The following is a 23,720-nucleotide window of genomic DNA, read 5'->3' as shown; positions in this document are numbered from 1 at the left end:
AATCCTAAATGCTAACCCTTGACACATTGCCGATGCCTTCTTTATTCTTGAATAACATAGGTGAACATTTTGGTTGCAATAAGTGAGCAAATAACAACAAAAACCACTGAATTTTGTCACTACATTTCGGCCTGAATTATTTGAAAACACACTTGGTGGGCCAGCAGTCTGATTCTGGGACTAGGCAAATACGTAAAGGAATTGTAAAACACTGATAAATAAAATTTAACTGGGTCTATAAATTTTCCTAGTCTAAAATTATGATATGGCTGACTTGGCTGTTTTGCAAGGCCAAATAAATGTCTGAAAAAACATCTAACAACTGCATGGTATTATTTGTTATTTTGCTCTGTATAATAGAATTCAGCAACTTAAGTTTGCCAGTTATTACTAAAAAAGCCAGTCCCTCGGCCTTCATATTTCCTATTTATACTCCTCCATCAATGAGCTGAATGCCATGAAGTAGTAGTTTTACCCTTCAATCAGTGACCCATGGCTTTAATTCCTCATTGCTCTTATATTTGGTAAAAAATTACAGGGTATTTTCATGTTCTTAGCTAACTGTTGAGCAATGAGCAGGTGGAATATTGCTGTGGAAGAACTAGTAGCAGAAGGAGGGAATTTATCCACTGTTCTTACTATCAATAAGTTTTCACTCCTGTTTTTTCATAAAATATTCTTTAAACAGACAAATTTATGTGTGACTCATGTGGAAAATACCATGGACTTAAATAATGCCTAGCAATTAACTTCCCTCCTCCCCCAATTTTATTCATGTCTTGCATGTCGAGGACTCATTAAATGAGAAACATTGATTTTTGAAAACGAACGTTAACATGCCTGTCATTAAACCGCTGCTTTGAAAATGACGCTTTGACAATATCCAGGGTTTGTAGCGGCATTGTGCTGCCAGTTTGGAAAATATTTGTGTGGGGTGCAGCAGCACAAGGCTTTTGTGCCTGACATGGGCGCGAGGTGCCATGAGAGGCTGCAGCAGCACAGGGCGTCCTCCTTGGGCTGAAGCGGTTACAGCTTAAGCATCGCTTTCTCATAAGGCCATGGAGCAAAGGAGGGTGGGCAGTGAGCTAGCGACAAGTGTTTCTGAGAATCTCAGCCTTCAGCTGAGCTACTCTTATATTTTTCCCTTCACCTTGCCTAGACAAATTTACTTAATTTTCCCAATTTACCCCCTTTTACTCTGTGGCTTTATGGACACATCTTGTGCTCAGAGTACTTTCACCATACAGCTCAAACTGTCAGAGCAATTGGACTATAAACCTGATGGCACGTCACAACATTTTGGTGAAGAATAGCAGAGTGATGGGGATGGCGCGGTCCCCACGCTCCATGCCGGCACTATTCACCATACAGCTCAAACTGTCAGAGCAACTGGACTATAAACCCGATGGCACGTCACAATATTTTGGTGAAGAATAGCGAAGAGTGATGGGGATGGTGCGGTCCCCACGCTCAGTGCCGGCACTGCCAGGCAGGCAGTCTGTCTGGGCTATGGGAGGGGTTTTTCACAGTGTGGCTTAGGCAGTGGGATTCATGAGGACACTTTGAATTTGTGGTGTAATAATTCAGTAGAGTCACTACCATCTCTTTTGTCTTCGGGTCAGGGTCCATAAGGACGACAAAAAACCTCCCAGTAGGAAGCTCCACCTGACAAGTCAGAGGCATAGGTGATGCCGGCTCTTGCACTGGGGATGGTTTTTGGGGGAACATGAGGGCACTGAAAATGCCTTTTCAACTTGGGCAGACCTCAGGCTTCATCCAGCCTGCAAGTTTGCAGAGAGTAACCTCAACACAAAAAAATCCCCCAAGAAGTGGCTGATTTTGTACTGTGCTGGTGCACCATGTTGTGCCTGGGAGCCTTGATCCCTGGCTGGAGGCTCTGAGGCTAGTGTGATGCTCAGGAATAGCATTATCCACAGTGGATGTTTCCTAAAATCAAGGACTGTGGCATAAAGCACTGCTGACACATTTATCTGACCTGGTTATCATCACTCTGTTATTAAAATGAAATAGAGTGACTCTGAGATTAACCTGCAAGTAGAGCTAACAAAGCGACAGTTCATAATGATTCTTGCATTCCTTCAACAGAAAAAACTGCTTAGACAATCTAATGGATGAAGATGAGAAAGACAGGGCAAAGAGGTGAGCACTTTTTCTTTTATAACTCTCTGTTTAACTTGTGATGAGCTTGATACTGTTTGTTGCCGCAGAAGCTGTTTTATCCATAATCAATTAATCAGAGAGAGAGTAAAATACAGCCAAGCACAACTTGAAAAACTGCCATCTCACAGATTCCTGTTCTTGGCTACCCTGTAAGAAGAAAATAACATAGCAATGCTTCCTGTGGAAAATGTCAAAAAAGCCAAAGCATTGATCGTTTTCTTCACATTACTGCAGAACACAAGAACTGAAGAACCAACAATGTAGTCCTGCTGCTATAATACATCATCTGAGCTTCTCGAGTGCATAAAGATGTTAGTTTTTTATAAAACACATTTTGCAAAAGAAAAAGAACTGGAAAAGTGAGGTTTTTTCCCTATTATGATGGTCATTTATTCAGCAAAGCCTGTCTGTCTCAAAGTAATGAAAACACCCAGAAGTTACCTTCAGAGCAGAGAAAGACCACAAAAAGTGCTGTGTCAGCCCTAAACCGGCACAAACCTTTACTCCCATACATTCTGCACTCCATCATCAAGTCCCGGTTGGCGGGAATTTGTTGTGAACACTTTGTGGGGAGGGAAAGGGTGTGTTTTAAGGCAGAAGACCTGTGGCAATAAAACTCTTAATAACCGTCAGATCTGACTGGCATCTGCAGAAAAGCTGTTTGGAAGCATTTGAGGGGTTTTTTTCTGGATGTGTTATCAATAACACAGCCTACAGTTTAATTGCTTTAGAGGGAGCCGTGGGTTGCCCGCATTTTCCCCCTTGGTTCCCTCTAACGAGAGTATTTCCAGTCCAGGCACAACTAGTTGATCCAGTTTCATCTCTTCTGATTCCTTCTCCACTTCTTTCCTCCCCGCAGCTTTTTCTCACCAATATAGGTCAGCACAGGCTGCAACCGAGCTCAACATTTCCCCTTTGCTCTCTCCCCTTACCATATGCACGCTCAGGCTGCAGAAGGCCTGCCTTTGCTACCGGGACCAAAGTGCTGACCTAACTGCCCCCCCTTAGGCCTGTGAGGGGTGATCCCCTGAGGCCAGGGGCCCGCCAGCCCCCAGAGCCAGGCCGCTGCTGCTGCTTCTCTTCATGGAGGGCTTCATGCCCAGGAGAAGGCCGACGTGGGGTACGGCTCTGCGTGCGGCTCTGCCCAACCGTCGGCAGGCACCTGGGGCCAGGGGAGGAGGTGGATTTGGGGAAGGGATGCCTCCCACCGCCATGTCACATCGCAAAGAGACGGCTCTTCGGAGAGGGTGCAGTGTGGCGGGAGGTGTCCCGCTTCCTCAGAGCCCCAGGAACAGGGCAGGCGGGGAGCAGGGGAAGGGAGCCCACATTGCATCGCCGCTTCACAGGCTTGAGGCCTGATTATCTTCAAGATATTTGTGCGCTAATTGTTTAAAAAAAAAAAAAGCCACATTAAATGAATGCATATAGGACAAAAATAGGATAACACGTATCCTCGCTATCAGCGATTGTCATCACCATCTGGTATGGTTTTCATGCTGTTTGTTCCTGGAGGGAATTTTTGTCATATCCTGGGGCAGGCCTCTATCCAAGTGGATAAAAAAATTATAACTTTGAAAATGAAAAAAGGAAATAGCTTCTTTAAATTGTAATTTAAGTCCATTTTGCTTTTTAGAAATAAATTTAAATTTGAATTTAAGTTTGAAATAAAGAGAGGCTTCATGAAAGTCTGAAGTTGCTACAGTATAGTAAAACCACTCAGATTCATTTTAAAGCTACAGGATTTCTTCCAAAACTTTAAAGAGAGTCAAACTTGGGAGAAGCCATTAGCTGAACATTTTGCTGTTGTGTCTTGAAAACTGAGGACTCTCATCTGTCCCGTGCTGCAAGGGAAACGCTTTCTTTGGTTTTTTTTTTCTATTCGGTAAAAGGACCGGGTCCCTCAGTGCTGAGAAATGTGAGACGGGATAAAAAAGCCAAGAAAAATTGTTCCCTTCTTTCATTTTTTGAGTTAAAAGTAGGTGAGATGGGAAATTTCTGAATCTAACTCTTTAGGGATGGACCCAAGCCAGGAGCTGGGTTTCTCAGGTTAGACACACACACACACCCCATTTACTATCTGCTGCAATTTATTAGGCACATACAGGTTGTATTATATGGACATGAGAAGAGGATCCATCCTCTCCCAAGGAGAGGCACCTGCGCTCCCACCCCTGCACCGAGGGTTTAGTATTTGGCCAAGATGTATAGCTTTTCCTTCAGCACACTGGTTATTTTGAACCCCATTCTGCATCCTCTGACTGCCTAAAGGCACTAGTTCACTCCAAAGACCTGAGGACTACAGTATGGATATGGTGGCAACCACACTTGGGGGCATCGAAGACCTCTTTGAGGTCTTCTGATCATCTGGAGATCAGAAACCATAATTTTTTTTTCAGTTCTTTGATGCTAGATGAGGCTTACTTTGTTTTATAGACTTATTCCTTTTAAACAAAAAGCATGCTTTGTGCACTTTTTTCTCTATCAGCTTTTCTTTCAGCTTGCTTTAATAGTAAATTATTTTAAAATAATTTTTTTTGCAACTCAATTGAAATACAAATTGCAGAGAAAACCAGCTTGAAGTAAACCATAAGTAAGTGCTTAATAAATAAGGACTATCACCTGCTATTTTCCACTCCAATAAAAAGTAAATTTAAGAAGCTGAACAAAGATATGTGGTATGGTTTCTTGCTTTGATGCATATACAGTATATCCCACTGAACAGCAAAAAGAAATATGAAATTTAGTGTAAAGCCACATTTCATTGTAAATCAGCGAGATGTAATGGCTACTACTCAGCAAGTATCAGTCTCTTTTTTAAGACAATAAGCAGCAAATATATAAGAGAAGGAAAATGGCTATTTAGAATACATTTTAAATGGGTGATTTTGATCATTCTGAATTCAAGCTGTCCTGCATTGCCTTTAGTTGTATTCACTAAAAATCCAGATTTTATTCATACTGTGTCTCTCTCTTCCCCTTGGATATGCTGTATTTTTTTTGAGTAGCAAAGAGGGAGGAGAACTGGGACGAATAGCATGGAATTAAGGCAGAGACTGTTTTGGCTTACTGTAAATGATATGCCCTAGCAATGAAGTAAGCAAGGCTAGGGAATAATCTTCCAAGGGAAGTGATGAAAACTGCATTATTTAAGACATTTACAACTGGACTGAACAAAGCATTTACAACTGTGCAGGGATAGTTTAGATGACCTAATTGTGGTTTTCTTCCTCATTTTTTTCCTTTTTAAGATTTTACTGTGATCATCGATTCAGATCTTGGTAGAGTTATTTCCACTAGAGGAGTTTTTATATTTCCTTTGTCAATAAAATGTCAAGTGTTAAAAATAGATTCTTTATATTTCTGTCACGGCATCTTTATTTTTTTGGAAAAAGCAACACTTTCCCTATAGACGATTGGTGTTTTATTTTATTTTCAGGGTGATCAAGACCCTTTGAGCTTAAAATGAACCGAGGATTGAATTATGAGGAAGTAAAATGTTGATGTTCTGAACGTCCCCTTGAACTGTACAGAAATAGGATAAGGCTGGAGCTTTTCACATCTTGTTCTGACAGCCTTTTGCAGTGTAATAAGAACAGGCTGAAATCAGTCAGGCAGTATCCACCCAATCTCTTGTGTTCAAAGCTGTAAAATAATCAAGTGTTGGCTTCTATCCAGTGTCTCTCCAAGTGTGTTCAGGGTTGAGAGCAAGACAAACAAAAATTACCCCTCTGTCAGTAGTAACATCCAGAAGCCTCTGCAGTGATTTCTCTGCTGAAAATGTTTATTGCCATCCCGGTCCTTGGGGGGATGTAGATGCTGGGCTAAATTTTGCTCTGATTTTCAGCACTGTGCATCCAGAGCTGCTTATGAGGTACAGCAGAGTTAGTTGGGACTGAGAAACTCAGAGTGCAAACCAGCCTCTTGGCTTTTCTTTTCTGTCTACATGTAACCAGATTTTTAGATCTTTACGTAATTAGCAAGGCAAATCTTGTCTGCTTGAGGACCTTTCAGAACAAACAAACCTTCTGGGTTATATTTATTTCTGTTTTCTCATGGCTACAGAAATCTGGGCAATACCCTCCAAGTAGGATGACTGTTGTATTCATGAGAACAAATCAGAAAACACTTGCTTGTGTATAGGTTGACATATAATTTTAAAGAAAATAAAGTGCACATGCTGAAAAGATTATCAACAGCCTTAATGACAGTATTATGATGGTACCAAAACACCTCAAATGAAATCAGGTCCTTTCTTCCTCCGAGCTGTTCAAACACAGCAGCAGAAACAGGCTCTCTCTGAGGAGTCTGCAAGCTAAACAGATGAGACTGGTGAAGAAAGCTGCAGCATCCCTGTTTTACACATAAAGAAGAGTCGGGGCCCCATGACCTTCAGCGATTTGCCCAGTGGCACACAGAGGTTAGGGGCAAGCAGGGCAACCCTTTAGCAGTTCTGAGCCCCCAGGTCTGGGAACACATCCCAGCCTCAGACCCGGTCCGTGCTGGGATGAGACATGCTGATGCCCTACCTCCTACTTTCCCTTGTCACCTTGGGAAGAAGACTGAACTACATGGCATACGAACTGGATGGGAGCTGCAGCAACCTCTACTGAGGTGCCTGATCCGAGTGACCGGACGACAACAGCCCAATTCCTCTCTGTAAGCCAGCCTGGAGGTAGCCAGAGGACCAGTGACCAAAGCGGGCAGGTCCCTCTAGGTGGACCCAGCTCCAATGCAATGGCTGAGCTGCAGAACTGGGTCCCTCTCTCCTGTTAAGACTGCACAGATGGGTATGACCCACAGTTTTACCAGTCCCCACTCTTCTTCTTTATGGACAATTTTACTGTTGTGACAGTATTTCTTCTTGCTCTGAGTGCCTCCTCAGAGGCTGTGTGAACTTTCAAGATCCTACACATACCTAGGAGATGGGCAGAGCTCCTTCACCTAAAGGCTTAATGCCAGCCTGATAGGCTTGACCAGAGCATCCAGAGGCATCACAGAGGGGCGAGCAGAGCCTCCATCTTCTCACCAGACTCGAAATGGGGCTCAAAGACAAGAGCAGGAGGTAGGAACAGTCACCTCCTACTTGTCTCTGCAGCTTTGCTGGAGGCCAGTGTCAATCTTCACATGCTGAGGCACACAGCAAGCTAATTTCTATGCGTGTACAACGCAAAGAGCAGGTACATGATGATTTTTCCTCTTGGTCTGCTCATCTTTTTTTTTTTCCCCTGTCTACAGGGCTTCACGTAACAAGTCTGAGAAGAAGAGGCGCGATCAGTTCAATGTTCTCATCAAAGAGCTCAGCTCCATGCTCCCAGGCAACACTCGCAAAATGGACAAAACTACTGTGCTGGAAAAAGTCATTGGCTTTCTGCAGAAACACAATGGTAAGATTTACTGCAGCTCTTCATGCACTTGCCAGACGGTTACTACAATATCCTGTTTCCTTCAGTGATTATCAGAATGGCTCAAGGGGCCTAAAAGTGCCAACATAAGGTATTTTTTTCCTATCTCATCAAAAAAGATCATTTGCAGGCACTGTGCTGCCCAAATGCATCTCCTCAGCTGCTTTTTAGTTGAGCATGACTCTCAACCTGCTAGAGAAGGAGGCGAATGGCAGGAACCAAGGGAAGGAGGGCAGCAGTGCCCTGCAGCACACGTGAAGAAGAGAGATTTGGGGCCAGAGGAAAGATTCCCTTCCTTGAAATTTGCAGTATTCTGAGCAGAACAAAGCATTCGCCCTAGCTTCTCTGCAGAAAAATGCAGGGAAGTGATCTTTTCAGCCCCCCTTCTCCTCAGCAGACTGTGTAGGACTCAATTTTCCACAACGAGCAGAAAACTCAGACCAGAAAAGGCCCCAATTTTTGAAGTCGGCTTCAGCAAATTGCATCCACAGATAGCTGATGTGCTTCACCCAGTTTACACAACAGAAGCTACGTCACATTTGCAGAGCGTGCAGTTGCAATAGTAAAGTTCAGCCTTGGGAAGCGAGGAGTTTATTTTTTATAATGCACGCAGCAGTGACAGTTAAATCCCTTAGAAATGTACCCTCACAGAGGGCAGAGGAGATTTCTGACGCTGGTTGGTCTAGTTGCTAGTTAGTGAGAGGAACATGCACTGTGGGCTCCCTGACGCATGGACATCCACCAGCAGCAGACAACTGAAACGCTTCTCCCTTGTAAATCAGGTCACTGGTTTAAAATGGGGCTCTCTTGCTCTGCCTCTGTGAGGAAGAGGCTTCAGTGGGTGACCACGGGGAACGTCCCTGGTCCCACAAAGCAGAAAGGGGTCTCATGAGCTGATGCACCACATCACCTGGCTCTCCTTTGCTCATCTAGTACCTCCCATCTGCACTCCCTGGAAAGCACTGGGTGAAACGGAAAACACCATAAAGCCTCTTCTGTCATGACTCCAAACACAATGGAGTCACAAACGGCAAACTTATTGAGGAAATTATTATAGCGGTTCTGTTGTTAGAGCGCAGTTTCTCCTTAAATGAATTTTTGCCACAGACAAGATGATTTCATACAGGAGGGCATTACTAGGACATCTCAAAGCTTAATAATTGTATATACCTATTAAAAAATGACAGTAATAACATACCTTTTTTTTTCTTTTTTGGCTGCCCAAGGCAGAGTAAAGGAAAATGTGAATATGCTCAGTTATAAAGCCAAGCAAGGAACAATCACACGAGATTTGAGTAAGTGTAGATAAGTGTAGCCAATAGCCCAAATAATTTACTCCAAAAAGGCACTTCATTTCTGGAAGAACAACTAGGTAAAGGAAAACTAACAGTCACAAAATCTTCCGCAGCAATTGGGTCAAACTGTGACTGGGTTTTGTGCACTTGTTAAAAAAAGCAAATGTTATCTATTTTTAAACTAGATTAGCAGTCACACAATATAATACAAAGCATCACTGTTTAAAAATGTTGATTATCTTCAGCATACTTTGGATCTGGTTTATTCAATCGTATTTCCCTTCCATTTAGTAGGCTAAACCGAGATTTTAGTCATAGTGGAGAAGGAGGTCAATTTTCAGATTTTTTTCTTCATAAACAGCCTCCTTCTTTATAATCCACAGAATCTCCCAAATCTCAAGTAATTCTTCTAACAGTCACTGTTTCATGTACATCAGCTTTTCCCAGCTATGGATCTGCTGAAAGTATCCTATATTCTGAAATTATATAATAAAAATTTAATGGGCTGATCTCTCTTTTTCCTTAGTCTGGTTTTGAAACCTCCATATAAGACCATGAGGTCTGTGGAGAGCCGCCGTGCTATCCGTGACAGCCCCCAGCAGCACAGAAAGCACGTCAAACGAGCTGGTAGAAGCAGACGGCTGCATCTCCACTAATAAAGCCTGAACGGAGGCTTTGGTTTCTTTCTAGGTGACAATATGCACAGGCACTGATATAAATTTCCTGTCTTTAATATCATTTAGCCATTTGTATTTCTCTGGCCAGTTTGCCTATGTGCTCTGAATAGGGACCGTTGGGTATTACATGCTCTGGAAGTGTTAATCAATAGGATTAATTAGCAGGTGGCACCGAGAGGAGAAGACAGGCTGCGCTCAGCATCCCCTCACTACTAGAGCTAAATGAGGGAGCACTCTTACACAAGCAGAGCGAGTAGCAAAAAAACCCAGCTCAAGTCTCTCTAAAGTATAAGATCTGTCCCCCATAACCCTATCTGACTCAGGCAGAACTAACATGAGTGGCTGTTTTTTTGAAGGAAATGGCTCACCACGGTGCATCCAGCTACCCCCAGTATGGTCCCCAGTTTCAGTGCGAAGCTGTGACTTGTTACCCCCATGTGCTTGCACCCCTCCATGGAAAGCCCACGGGGAGTGAGCATCCTCAGGCTGCTGCAGGGCCAGGACTGGCCAACAGCAGGGCAAACACCCCCTGGGATCTCAGGCGCTGACCCTCCCCTCCGGACAGGATTTGGGATGAGACATTGGTGCTCCGTTCCCTCTCCTGGGCTGCCCTGCACCGTGGGGCTGGCGGTAGCCACAGGAGAGAGTGTAAGGCTGCTGCAAACACTCATTTTGGAGAATGGAGCAATAGCTCTGCTGTTTGGGGTCACGGCCCTTTGGGGCTCTCTGAAGGAGTTTTCTTGCTGCTCCCTATTTGGCACAGAAACTGTAAGCTTAACCCTAGTTCTCTGGCATCCTAATTTTGAAACTGTAAATTGTAAATGGCAGTTTGACACATGCTAATCCTTGCCTTGATTTTAATTACATGCAAAGTGGTTTTATCTTTTGATCAATACCCAAGTAATGCTGCTTCAGGCTGATGGCTATGTGAATACAGGCTCCCACTGAAGTCAGTCCAAGCTGAGCTGAGTTAAAAAATGAGGAAGACATTTCAGGATCTAGCCCAGTTTAGATAGTTGTTACTGTCTCTGTATGCAAAACTAACACTTGAAAACTGCAATTTTTGAATATAAGGATGATTTCTATCTTTTCATAGCAACTCATATGTAGTCTTGCAAGATACATGTTTCTTTGAATTTAAAAAATTGAAATGTTTTATTTGTCTAGAAGTCTCAGCACAGACGGAGATTTCTGAAATTCAGCAGGACTGGAAGCCTTCGTTTCTCAGCAACGAAGAATTCACCCAGCTGATGTTGGAGGTGAACATGCATATATACTTTTCCTAATTTTGTCTAGCAGTCATGGAAATGCCCATGCGTCTAGAATAAAATGTCATCTGCAGTTCCAAAAGAGGAGGTTTCAGGTACTGCTGTATTTGACCGTCAAGCAGAGCTGTCACTGGGACAAGGGATTAGAGCCCCCACATGCTGCTTTGCACTCTCGACGGTGCCGTTGCATCGTGCTGCCGCAGCCTGCAAAGCTGCACAGGGACTCCCAAGAAATGCAATCCAGGGAAAGATTCAAATCACAGGTTACATTTTATTTTTACAAACAGAGGTGAGGAAAAGGGCACGTGGCAGCTTTTCTCCTGTTCTTGGAAGGCATTATTATTACCTAATATTTATGCAAGACTAGGACCTAAAAAGCAAGTGTCGCGTCCCTGTAGTGCTAGGTGCTGTACAAGCAGATAAAACCTGACAGCTCCTCTTGGTTTGATACAGTTAATACTTCCACTCTAATGATTTTCAAGGCCCTTATCAAACAATTTTATTCTAACAGGGAGCAGGGTTATTTTGCAATGATAGTTTTTAAATTACCTTTAAATTATACCATAGGTGCTTTTAATGCTAGCTGGGATTTCAAGGGAGGTGACTCAATGGTGTTTATGTAGGTTCAAGATGAAATGCAAATGAGCTGCTAAAATGTATTTTTCTCTGTCAGTAACAGCTAGAACCTTCTTTAGCAAGGATCTTCTCCCATACTAAACACGTGGAGGTTGCATGGCCTCGCAGTGTCCTTTGAGAACAAGCTTCTCCTCCTCCCACAAATGATGTGAACGTGAGGCATGATCCAGGCTCTGGAGGCGGGCAGGGAGAGATACTGGGGAGCAGCTTGACTCACCAAGGGGTGGCACAAAGCTGGGGCACATTGCTGGCCCCCAGGGGCTGGTGGTCCCTCGGCCACTGAAGTTTGTTGTGGTGAGAATCCCCTGGTCTAGTTTTATGAGACATTTTGCTCCCATTGCACTGACAATCGCCCATTCCCATCTCACTGTGCAGGAACTTAACATACATAACTCCTTCAGTCTGCACTGAAATATTTCCCTCAGATAGCAATAAATTGGCAGTTGTCTTGACTGGTTGGACCTTTGTTGATTCTGCTTGTGTGCCACACAATTTTAGATTAAAACAATTGCTTTTAGTTTCCCAGCTTATAAATCACCTTCTTGCTACTGTGATTTTCCATGCCCTTCAAGATAACATTGGGCATTGGGATGTCCTGTTGAGCCAGCTGTTCATCATTCTACGCTTTTTTTGCCTTTCTACTAATCTTACTTTATTAACATTTGGACAAGACTGCTTGAAGTTTTTCCCGTCCTGTTATTAAAAGATGGGAAGGGTTTTTTTCCAGCACTGATTCAAAAGAATCAGAGGATAATTGAATGCAGTAATACATCAGCTTTCCTTAAAATGGCCTTTTCTTACCCCATTGAAAGGGTTGTCATCAAATTACATAACAGTAGGCATTAGGCTCTGTTTGTCCATCTAGGACTGTTCCGGTAGTGAAATCTCTGAAGAGGGATATGCTCTCTTAATGTTGGAAGGATTTCTATAAAAATAGAATTATGTATGCATACATTAACTTGATTTTACCACAAAATTCTGATGTGAGTCAGTTTGTATAATTTGCATCGGATATGAAATAGAGACTTGATTTAAAAAAAAACCAACCACCTTCACCATAGTAACATGCACAATCCAGCTGCCTTATAAAACCACTGCTCTCTTCTACGGGTTAACAGCTATCATGCTTTTTTAGAAAACAGCTTGAATGTACTACACTAAAGAAAAACATATTCTCTGCATTTAGATTAATAAAATCAAGCTAACTATAGCAGCTGGAGGGTTTTCAGAGATGCTAAACACACGCTTTTCTACTGGGGTATAAGTTATTGACCTGCTTTTCAAAGGATTGTAGCACCAGCAGATTCCCATTGACTTAAATAGTTGTGGGTGCTCAGCATTCTCTGGAAAAAGGAACATATGTTTGTGTCTTTATTCAAGGCTTTGTGTTTTCCTTTTTTGTTTTTTGGTGGGTTTTTTTTTTTTTGAAAAAACAATTAGCATTTTCCAGTGTTCTCAGAATTCTTTCCCTTATTGAAGTCAGCAGGGGGGAAGGATGTGCTGCGGCTCACAGGATCAACTGCTAGTCTGGCTTGGAGGCATGCCTGGGTTTGCAGTAAGGTTTTGTGATGCCGTGGCACCGGGATCAGGCTGCTTACAGCACACCTGTCTTCGAACAGTTATTGCCTCTGGAGTATAGTTGACCTCTGCTCTGATTTAGTTGTGCTTGCAGTGCCCGTACTGCTCAAATACTGCAGGCAACTCTGACCCCAGATCTCCAGTGAACTGATAGGAAGGACCCAGACCTGCTCCACTTGAAGGCGTTGGGAGCTTCGCCATCAGTGACTCCTTCATTACAATGGGAAGGTTTTAATATAGTCTCGGAGCACCTACTATTGAGTCTTAATTTTTGGGGGGGTTCTGCTCAGAGTAGGTTGCTTTAGATCTGGAATTCTACCTAGATTTAACTTTGAACAACATTTAGCTCAAAACTTTGCAGCTCAGACTAAAGAAGAAATTAATTTTCAAGGTGAAATTGCTCTTGTGCAAAGGATGGAGATAAGGCTGACATTCCCCTTCAGTCCTAGGAGTGAAGGGGCTTACCGCAAGGTGGGACTGAAGTGAGGAAGAAACTCTGCAGAAGGGTGAATTTCTCTTGGAATGAGTAATCTAATACCATGACCTTTAAAATAAATCACTCAATTAAAACTCAGGCTAAGGATTATTTGATCATTTGCATTGCTTTTACTTACATGAAAACCCAGTAATATACAATGTTACATTAATACAAACTGAGATTTATGGGGTTTGCAGAGAAGTACCATTTTGAGATAGGACGGCATCCTTTCATCGTCCTTTGATATTTACACAGAGCTCAAATGTTCATTTTAATAACTTCCAAGGGATCCAGTCTTAGTCATTTTGCATTATTAAAATATGTGATTAATTTAAAAACTGAGACATGAAATGTTCCTGTGAGCCCTTTGTTGCTTCAATAGTAGGTTTTACTAGACTACAAAGAGTGTTGTAAAAGTTAAATCAGACTGTAAAATCAGAGAATTACTGTTCTGCAACTTGAGATAGCGTTCCTACAACTTGATAACAATATGGTGCTGAAGTCAAACTGTTTTGATCAACACGCGATGAGACGCCCTGTTTACACCACTCGATCCTATTAAAGCACTCTCTACTTGTCTTTTTTTCTTAGGCATTAGATGGCTTCATTATAGCGGTAACCACAGGTGGAAGCATCATCTATGTGTCTGACAGCATCACACCTCTTCTAGGGCATTTACCGGTGAGTAATTCTGGCATTGGCTTTTCTACTACACATCATAGGATCAGGCCCTGCATTTTTAAAAACAGATGTAAAAGGGTGGTGGGGAGTGGTGTTTTCCTGAAAATGCAGTGAGGGGTTTTGTCCCTGTGTTACGCTGGCCGCTGCTGTTGATCAGCTCTCTCCTCTTTCCGTCTGATTCAAACCCTTCAGGTTTTTGTTGCTATAAGGCACTTTGGCTTGAATGGATAAAGCTCTGCGGGAATACTCTGGCCAGGGGAGGGACAGGGTGACCTGGCTGATCTTTTCCATCTCTGATTTCTAAGCTAGCAGAGAATAGCACCAGTGCTGCTGGTAGCCCGGCGAGGAGCTTGTTAAGGGCCTTATTCTGCTCCCAGGGAGGTAAAGGACAAAAAACCCCATTGAATTCAGAGTTAGCTGGGGGCTGCTGCTGCTTGGGTCTGATGCCCGGCGCTTGGGTCTTGCTGTGGGAAACATTCCTGCCTTGTGCTGGAGGAGCAGGGGAGAGGGACTGCTCCGAACCCTACTCCTGTTGCTAAGGCTGCTCTAGGAGAAATGGCACAATAATTAAGGATTAATCCTCACACTCATTTTTAGTAGCTTGGTCTCAAATAAATATATGCCCAGGAGAAGAAAACAGCTGCCAAATCATTATCGTACCACCCTCCCTCCATGTTCTCAGGAAAATTACAATTCTTTTTCTCTCGTTTCCTTTTTCACCAAATACATGTTAGGTTTTCCACCCAGTGTGCTTCACACACACTACCTTGTAATATGAACAAAAATTATTTTCTTCTGAGACGAAAGTAACTTGATGAAAGACGGCAGCTCCTGGTAAATGCAAGAATATTGCTATGCAACAACAGATTGAACTGAATCTATCTATTTTCGTTTTCTTTAATCCTCAACAGTTGAGAAAACCAGTAGTTTACTATTTTCTGACATTTGCCTTCACTTCAAAGGCAGAGAGAGCCCTGTCCTGCATGCAGGCTGTTGGGTCTTCATGCACGTACTGATTTCCATGGAATTTCCTTGTCTTCCATGGTTTGGGGATTCCATTACTATCCCTTCCAAATATTGATTCTTAGTGGAGATGGTAGATCTGCTGTGGGAAAGTAGTGCTCTTCAGGAAGACACATTTCAGACCCTGTGCCTAAAACCTTAAGCTCTGGCTCAGCATGGATGGGTTCAGGTTCATAATTCCTGAGTTGGACCATCAGAGACTAAATTGTTTTTCCCTCCCAAAGTCATGCCTTGTGTGATAATCCTGTATGGTATCCAGCCCAAAATGAGGACAAAGATGGGCATTATTTTTCATTTGCACAAAAGCCGCACATAGCAGCCCAAGCCAGGGACCAACTTGCCAGGGCTGGAGGTGGAGCAGTAATTCCCACAGACTTTCTCGGAGCTGATGGAATGATGCTGGTTATCAACTGCCCCACCAGCTCACGCATGTGGAGTGACTGGGTGCATCCCAGAGACTGCAACTGAGCAAGCAGTAAAGGCTACTGCCTGCCCGAGGTTGGCAAATTGCTACGGCCATGGGCAGGAGCCCAGCTGAGTGTGCAGTTAGGTGCACACTGGGCATTTTAGTCCCATGCTGCCTTTCCATTTATCTTTTTAAGTTTTAAAACTGAGCAGAGTGCTATCTGGAAAATCTATGCAGCTTATTTTGTTTACCTCCAGGATCTATTTGTAAGCTAAATTCAGTCACTGTTTGAGAGACAAAATACCAGTTCTTTCTCCTCTGTGACTGCAGGGAAAAAATATTCTACAAATCTTCTGCTCTGAGCACTGAAAGGAAAGCAGAACTTGAGAGAACGTGGAGCAGGGCTCTCTGAAGGCCTCGATCAAGAAATCTGATGTATTTTCTTTCATTAAAATCATGAAAGACTCTGGTGCTGAGAACGAATATATCCAATTGTCTTTAATACAGCTTCCCTAAGTTCCATGGAGCATTTTCAAGCACAATCTTCCTCTGTTGTAATTCTAAATAGTTTGTTTTTACAAGATCTGGAGGCTACTCCCAGAGTCGGTTGATGTAAAGACAGGTTTAGCTCACATGGTAAGATGGACTATAGTTGAACTGAACTCCTGGAAATCTGGTTACAACCCACAGAATTTGCCAATCCGATGGTATGCTATGACCCCAAGACTATGCAGTGTCTGGAGGAGGGTCCTCCCTGTCCCTTCTTGTCTGCTTTGCCAAGTGCAACAGTTAAACACAGGCAGCAGACTGTTTCCAACCTGCAGGAGAAGATACAGCTTTCTCATAAACATTGCCTGTCCCCAGACTTAGGCAGAAAGAGCTGCACCTGCTCATGGACTGGCAGAGTGGTGTCCATCTCACCCAGCTTTTATCCCATAGCCGAGTGGTCCGCGCTGAGCACCTGCCCACATGATGGTCCACGAGGGTTGGCGGGGAGCTGGCTGCGCGAAGGCTGGAGGTCTCTGGGAGGGCTGAGCTTCTCCTGGGGGGGCTTTTTCTCCCCAAGGGTGCCCTGGTGAAGCTCAGGCAGCTGCTCTGCTGTGTTGGGTGCTTAAGTTAAACATCAGGGTGGAAAAATCCAACACGTAGCACCTTATAGTGTACAAAAGTTATGCCTGCTATGTTGCTGTTACAGGGTAGCAATGGGCATCAGTGCAGGCTATACAGGTTGATGTAGGGGCCAAATCTCAGCACACAAGAGCAAAGCTATCTTTATTTTTCGGGTTGATAGGAAAGAAGCCTGTCTCATTTGCAGCCCTCCACCTTCCCATCCCTGTAGTGACTATGTTTGCTCCATTCCCCTGCTTTTTTTTCCTTGCAGTAGGAATAACTCATCATATTTCCTCCTCCCTCCGCCCCAAAGCAATGAAACAGTGAGGAAGGAGCTCCGTTTTGGAGTACAGCTGTTTTGTTGAATCTGCACAGATATTTTAGCTATGCATCAAACAACTGCAGAACTTTGTGTATTGTATTTAGAACAGATCAGCACCCACGTATGCAAAGGTATTGTTTCTTTGCCTGCCATAGCTATCATGGGTAAATATTCAGAAGTTTCTGTCAGCAAGATCCATAGATTCGAAGGTGCTGAGTAGATTCCAAGCTTAGCAGCATAAATATGCATTGATGTAGTTCATCTAACCACTCTACGCACAGTCACTGTAATTTATCTTTTATCCACTTTGCCTGTCTCATTCAGCAATGCTTTGTGGCTCTGTCCACCAGTGGGGCAGAACTGCCCACTGCAGAGTAATTAGAATGATTAGACAAATCTGCAAACCGTTCCCCTCCAACTGATGCATTTTTGTCTGTGATGATCAAATTTTGTCCATCTCTCTGGACACCTTTTTGCCATGGCACCAGATGTCTGCTCGTTGGGTCTGGTGCAGAATTAGCTCTGAATAGCTTGCCTGGCATTTCCTACTGCTCCAGTGAGACCATGGAATATTTGCTTCCTTCTCTCTGTTTGACCTGTCAATATATTCTTGATTGACATATTGATTCAAGAACATTGTTGGAATCTTGATACATACAAGATCCAGAAATTCTGTTCTGTGCACTGCTTTACAGGTGTGCCTAACCTCTGCAGGAGGCAAGAGTTGCAAAACACAGTAAGAAGTAGATATCTTATCATTTTTTTCAACTCATTAAAAAAAAGTTGGTGTTTCCTAACAGCAAAGATGCAAACCAAATTCTGGATATGATGCATGATGGAAGCAAAAAATATAACCTCAGGACTTGCAAATCAATGAATAGGTGGTGCTCAGGGCAGGAGGTCGCTCTCAGAGGTGTGTGGAACAAAAGTTTCTTGCAACTCCAACTGTAGGTGTAGTCGCAGGCCCCCGCAGCTATCACCTTAAACAGAAATGATACTGCAGAACTGATAATAGGTTTTGAATTGGAGCTTGGTCACAACATGGAGACAAAAGGTAGGACATCCTCAGGTCACTGAAGAAGCAATAGTGAGTTTGAGGAGCGGTGACAGCTCACATCTAGTCCTCCTGCAGTTACTGCTGAGTGGATGGGAGGTTAATTAACCTCCGTCAGACTTATGTGAAACTGGTGAATAAGTATCATTATCTATCATTTACAGGTAGAAAGGGAATGAGAAGGAAAAAATGCTTTTCTGAGATTGTACCATAAGCCTTGAACAGGACTCACCACTGCAGTTTCCCGTCAGGTGCTCTTTCTTCATATGCCCAAAATTACATGAACAATGTACTATATTTTGTGTAAAGATAAATATAAATATAATGTGTGTATATAGAGATGTGTGTGTATATAAAATAAATATATACATGATATAAATATAATGTATGTATATACATGTATTTATACATATATGTATAAAAACTTAATCATACTGTATCAGTAGGATGAATATTAATAAGATGATACACACTAAAGTCACAAAAATAATTTTCAAGTATTCTTCACAAAAGGAATATTCAAGTAACGAGCACGTGTAATAAATACTTATAAGTGAATAATCTGAAGTGATATATTATCACATCAAGACAAGTGTATAAAGTGTAGCACTCTGATTTTCAAAGTATACTCGATGCATTTCACTACTTTAAACAGGAATTCCACACAGAACAGCAGGCATGGGTAGAAAGCAGAGGGAAACCAAAGTGCAATCTTACGTAAATACATAAATAAATGATGATGATTAATAACTTGCCAGTCGCATACAGGGCTAACACATTTTCAACATGACTATACAGTCTGATAGCAGCTGCTCTGACGACACACGAAGCTGTGTCAGTGTGCCAGCTCAGCCCGAGGTAGTCTCAAGTGGGATGGATGTAAGTCAATGCCATTAGAGGGTCACTTTATCTCAGGACTTCCTTTCAGATATGCTTTTCTAGCGTTAGGTTAGTCACCATGCTGAACACAGTGAGACCTTCCTCTTCGCAACCCTGTGACAGACTGTCTTCTCCACCCTGGGCCACTCATGGCCTTTTGCACAAATCCATCCCCTCTTTCCATCCCCAAATCTCAGTACCTAGATTTCGGATGGATTTCAGGTTCATGCTAGCTGACCATGGGGGTGGAGACATTCAGCCCATGGCTGGCCAGAGGGCTTGTGCCAGTGGCACCATGAAGTCCCCCTCCCTGGGGACTAACAACTGCTGCTGTGAAGCGATGTCCAGACTGGAAAGTGCCCTTCTCCCTGCTCCCACCTGCCAGGATGCAGGAAGGGGGGGAAGCAACAGCTGCCACCCCAAGGGCACTTCCCAGGAGTTAAGGGGTTTCCCCAGGGAGGGGCTGGATCTGGGACTGACCCAGTTCTTGGGGCTAGTGGCCCAGGGTGACTCCCAGCCCCATTGGTCCCGCTAGTCAGGTTTTGTGGGGATCCAATGATGCACAACAGGTCTGTGCATGGAGCTGGCAAGCAGTATGGGGAGCCAGGCACCCCTTTTTCAGCTCACTCCCAGGTCTTATCATTTAATTGTATGGACATACCCAATGCATTTGATGGTCTCTGAGAAACGTTAGAAGAGCATCGCTGAGCGCTGAGAATTAAGCTGAGAACTGGCCCACGGAGAAGCAGTCACTCAGTTTGCCCCGCAGTTTCTTCCCTGTTTTAGGCTTTGTCAGGAGTCCCTGGAAATCAGTGGGAAAACTCCTGTCAACTGCCACAGGCTTTGTATCCAGATTGCTGTATGTCTCTGCAAGCATTGCTCGTTGTGATATTTCTGTTTTTCTCAAAGGTTCTTTTTCTTTGCAGTGTGATGTCTTGGATCAGAATTTGTTAAATTTCCTCCCAGAACAAGAACATTCAGAAATTTATAAGATGTTATCTTCTTGTATGCTTATGACGGATTCTGCCTCATCGGATTACCTAAAAAGTAAGTTTTATTTTATCTTCCCCAGTAAATGAAAAAGCATGGGCAGGATAAAAATTTTCTCTCAGAAAGAGTTTTTTATGTGATGTGCAATATAAAACTTAGGTTCATAGCCTTTTAAAAAGATCTTACCACCTGGAATGACCCTTTGGTTCTATTTCTAAATGAAACGCATTGCCTTTATTTTACTAGGCTAAGACTACTTGCAGTTATGTTAATTATTAAATATCGTATCTTTTGAGACAGCTAAAGAAAATAGGTTAGCCGATGGAAACAGAGAGTTCGCCTGAGACAAATCACATCTTAATTGATATTTCAGCCTGTTCAAGTAAGACGCTGTTCAGAGATATGCTAATGTCGCATACCTTTGGTTTGCATTATAGTTGAAAAGTATCTGTAAAATCATTGTAATTCTTTTTCAAATTGAATTTTGTTTTTCTTAAAAACACTTGTACTTGCCTCATCCTTATTCACTCTAGGAGGTAAGATGTAGGAAACCAGAAAACACACGATAATATGTAAGACGTACAGCTGCTTAATCTACTGTATATACAAAAGCTGCAGCTGATAGCTAATATGCCAAAGTAAATTTAATAGATATTTTGAGGTAATTAGGCGTAGTTTTCCAACACAAGATGTAGAACAGCTGCGTCGTGAAAAGCCCAAATAGAAAAAAAGCTATAAATGAAGGATCCAATTCTCTCCTTCGCTACACCGATGCTATGGCAGCGTAACTGCCGTGACAAAGGTGGTGTAAGGGAAGGGCAAGTTAGTCTCGAAGGCCGTCCCCGAGCTGCAGGCAGACCTGTGCACAGCGCTGAACAACCTGCATCCCTGCAAGGAGCTTCCTTCCAGGGGCTCTGATCCACGTGCAATGTATAGCACATCAGTGTATAGGACTCTGAGTGGTAACAAGCTGCTCTCGTGCTGCCAGTTGCAAGATTGGGGTTGGAAGACACCGTTGGTTGTGTTTAGCTCAAACAGTATATTTATTTCTTCTTCTTCTTCTTTTAACAATCCAGCTGACAATGAACTAGAGTTTTATTGCCATCTTCTGAGAGGAAGTTTGAACCCAAAGGAATTTCCAACATATGAATACATAAAATTTGTAGGAAATTTTCGGTCTTACAGCAATGGTAAGCTTTAATTGTTGTATAAATGTTACTTTAGCTGTGTAAAATAAAATATAAGTATTGTTCCATTGAACAAGACAGCTTTTAACTGAAAGGACTATTTTTAACATTATGGGGTAAAGTTTGCTTCACACGGATCTCACAGCTGATTTGCAAGAGCTGGGTGAATACCTATGAAGAGTGAAATTGTGTTAGTTGCTTTTGTTACTGCTCTTCACTTGTTAGCAGTGATCCTGAACTCTGGGTAAGTTTGCAAATAATGACAGGTTCAGAGGAGGGTTGGTTTGTGCTCACTAATACTGTGTGCTAAGACTCTACCTATTAGCTAAATAATAAGCTTGCTACCTTATCTGCTGGCTCACATTAAACACAAATTCTGTGCCAGAACTGATAATCTGCCAAATCTGCCCTCTCAACCTTCTCTGCAAAATTTTGGGGAAAGGCAGCAGCATCACATAACTGAGAGCCTGCGCCCACCGCCCCTCGCTGCCGTGAGGGGTCCCCTGCCGCTGGCATCAGCGTGGCTGAGGACACTTCTACTCGCCTCCCTCTCCAGCTGCCATTTACATTCCTCTCGAGCACTGCAGAACCCAATACTCTCCAAAACAAAAAAAAAAAAAAAGAAAGAAATACAGTCAGCATAGTTGCTAATGCACCACAGTCAATCTAGGGAAACCATCTTTCAAGGGATGAAGAGCAGACTTCTACCTCACCCATTCCCTAACAAACAGATTGCTGCACGGCCATTAGTGTCAGAAATGAAATACTCTTTTATTACTTTCCTTTCTTCTGCCTGCCCAAGTTTGCTTTAGTTACTTGCCTGATTGAACTCCAGAGTGGCATTTCCAAAGTTGCTGGTATTGTTCCAAATAGGTCATCCTCAGCAAAAAAATTCCCCACCGTGCTTTCCAAAAACTGCATGCCACACTGTGAAAAAAAATGTCCCTGTCCCCATTTAACTTTCTGCTCTTGCTCCACATGACTAGAATAGAAACCTACATGCAGGATGGAGATACGTATTCCTTGTTTGGTGCCATCTGATTTGAGGCTTTATTTGTATTAAAAAATGTAACTGCCTGTATGCTTTCTAGTTTGAATGAAGTGAAATGCGGCTGCCTGACAGACGCACAGACCAAGCTGTTCTGTTTTCTAGAGCAGAAACCGGATTTCAGGTGCTGACTCATAAGGATACATTTCTACCAGGGGAATTTCTGATCCATTTTCTTCAAGGATTTTCAGCCTTTTATTTTTTGGCATAACCTTAATATTGCCCTCTTACCCGTTAGGATTTCATATCCCAGCATTTGTATCAGTGGCTATTTCTCAGAGGAAAGATAAAACTTGCATTACAGATATCTTCCCTAGCGTAATGCATATAAACTAAATGGGAACATATTGATTTCAGAAGATACCAAATAATTTTCCAAAGACCCTAGCTTATAGCTTTCAAATAAGACATGTGCTTTCTGCTTCAATTTTTTAATCTTTTTTTTCCTTTGTGCCACCTTTTTTTAAATCTTCCACTTTCTTTTGTCTCTTCCACTTTCTTCCCATCTCTGCTGCAGTCTGACCCTCTGATCGATAGGGAGGGGACGGCCCTTGCCCCCGCTCTGTGAGATGGTGCCTCTTGGCCCCCTTCCCACCTCCCCATCGCAGAACGGTAGCTTGCTCATCCTGACTTTAGTTTCCCCAGTTCAGTACGGAGCTTGGCTGAAATACTTGCTTCACCAGTGCATCCCCAGCACTGCTCCCCCTTGGCTGGGGGTCACTCCCATGGCCCCCTCTGCCACCCCTCACCACCCTGGCTCCTTATCCAGCCACAAAACCACCTCCCGGCAAAGGTGGAAGCAAGTGCACTGGACTCATGGTATAGAAGCAGCAAACTGTTTGCTTGGGAGCTGATAACCTTGGGTCAAGGACAGAGCGAGCAGCCGGAGGAGGGTGCAAACCTCCGAAGCGGCTGTTGTCAGTTCCACCGGGTTTCTTGCGTCAGCCGGCTGCACCCTGAGCAAGGCATGGGGGACATCAGCTCAAGCGAGCACCGTATGAATGCAGCTGCCCTCTGGGCAGCTTTCCAGCCCCGGGTCTGGGGGCAAACAGCTGTGCTTTGGCATGGGGATTTGCGACACGGACACCTTTGAGCATCTGATGGGCGCAGAGGTGGGCTGGGTTCTTGCCTCTGCTTGGCCCCCCACATCCCAGGATGCCCCATTATCTGGCACCGTCCCCACTCCCCACACCCCCCAGGGCTGTCACCTACCAGACCTGCCAGTAATTGCTCTCTTCTTCCTCCTGTTAAATAAATACCTGCTCTCCAGCTTAGCCCCCCAAGGGGGGGCCAAGGGGGCAAGAAAGACAGGGGTGGGAAGGGTGGTGAGGAAGAGAAGTATCACTCAGGGGCAGTGCTCGTCCTACATGCGTAGGATCGGCTGGCCCCAAATCCTGCTTTTTGGAGGTGTTTGTGAAGGAAGGAGGCTAAGCTAAAGCTAAGAAAAGAGTTAGCTGGAGGAGAAAGACAGAAATTGCAAATTAAGCTTAATTAGCAGGAGATGT

At 43.5% G+C, this 23,720-nt stretch overlaps 1 protein-coding gene across 1 annotated transcript in view; it reads left to right on the top strand.

Annotated features, from left to right (window-relative positions):
- Window positions 1-2,128: 2,128 nt before the first annotated feature.
- The window catches only part of NPAS2 (neuronal PAS domain protein 2), a gene marked incomplete at its 3' end in the record, with an annotated part of 47,898 nt that continues 26,306 nt past the window's right edge, over window positions 2,129-23,720 (top strand). The window contains exons 1-6 of the mRNA XM_009709365.1: window positions 2,129-2,160; window positions 7,417-7,565; window positions 10,723-10,814; window positions 14,107-14,196; window positions 19,917-20,037; window positions 21,057-21,170. Of these exons, the coding sequence (XP_009707667.1) occupies window positions 2,129-2,160; window positions 7,417-7,565; window positions 10,723-10,814; window positions 14,107-14,196; window positions 19,917-20,037; window positions 21,057-21,170 (598 nt within the window). The remainder of the gene's footprint in view (window positions 2,161-7,416; window positions 7,566-10,722; window positions 10,815-14,106; window positions 14,197-19,916; window positions 20,038-21,056; window positions 21,171-23,720) is intronic.

The sequence above is a fragment of the Cariama cristata genome, unplaced genomic scaffold, assembly GCF_000690535.1.
Source record: "Cariama cristata isolate BGI_N322 unplaced genomic scaffold, ASM69053v1 scaffold7651, whole genome shotgun sequence".
Lineage (NCBI taxonomy): Eukaryota > Metazoa > Chordata > Aves > Cariamiformes > Cariamidae > Cariama > Cariama cristata.
This window is presented reverse-complemented; position numbering and strand designations above follow the sequence as displayed.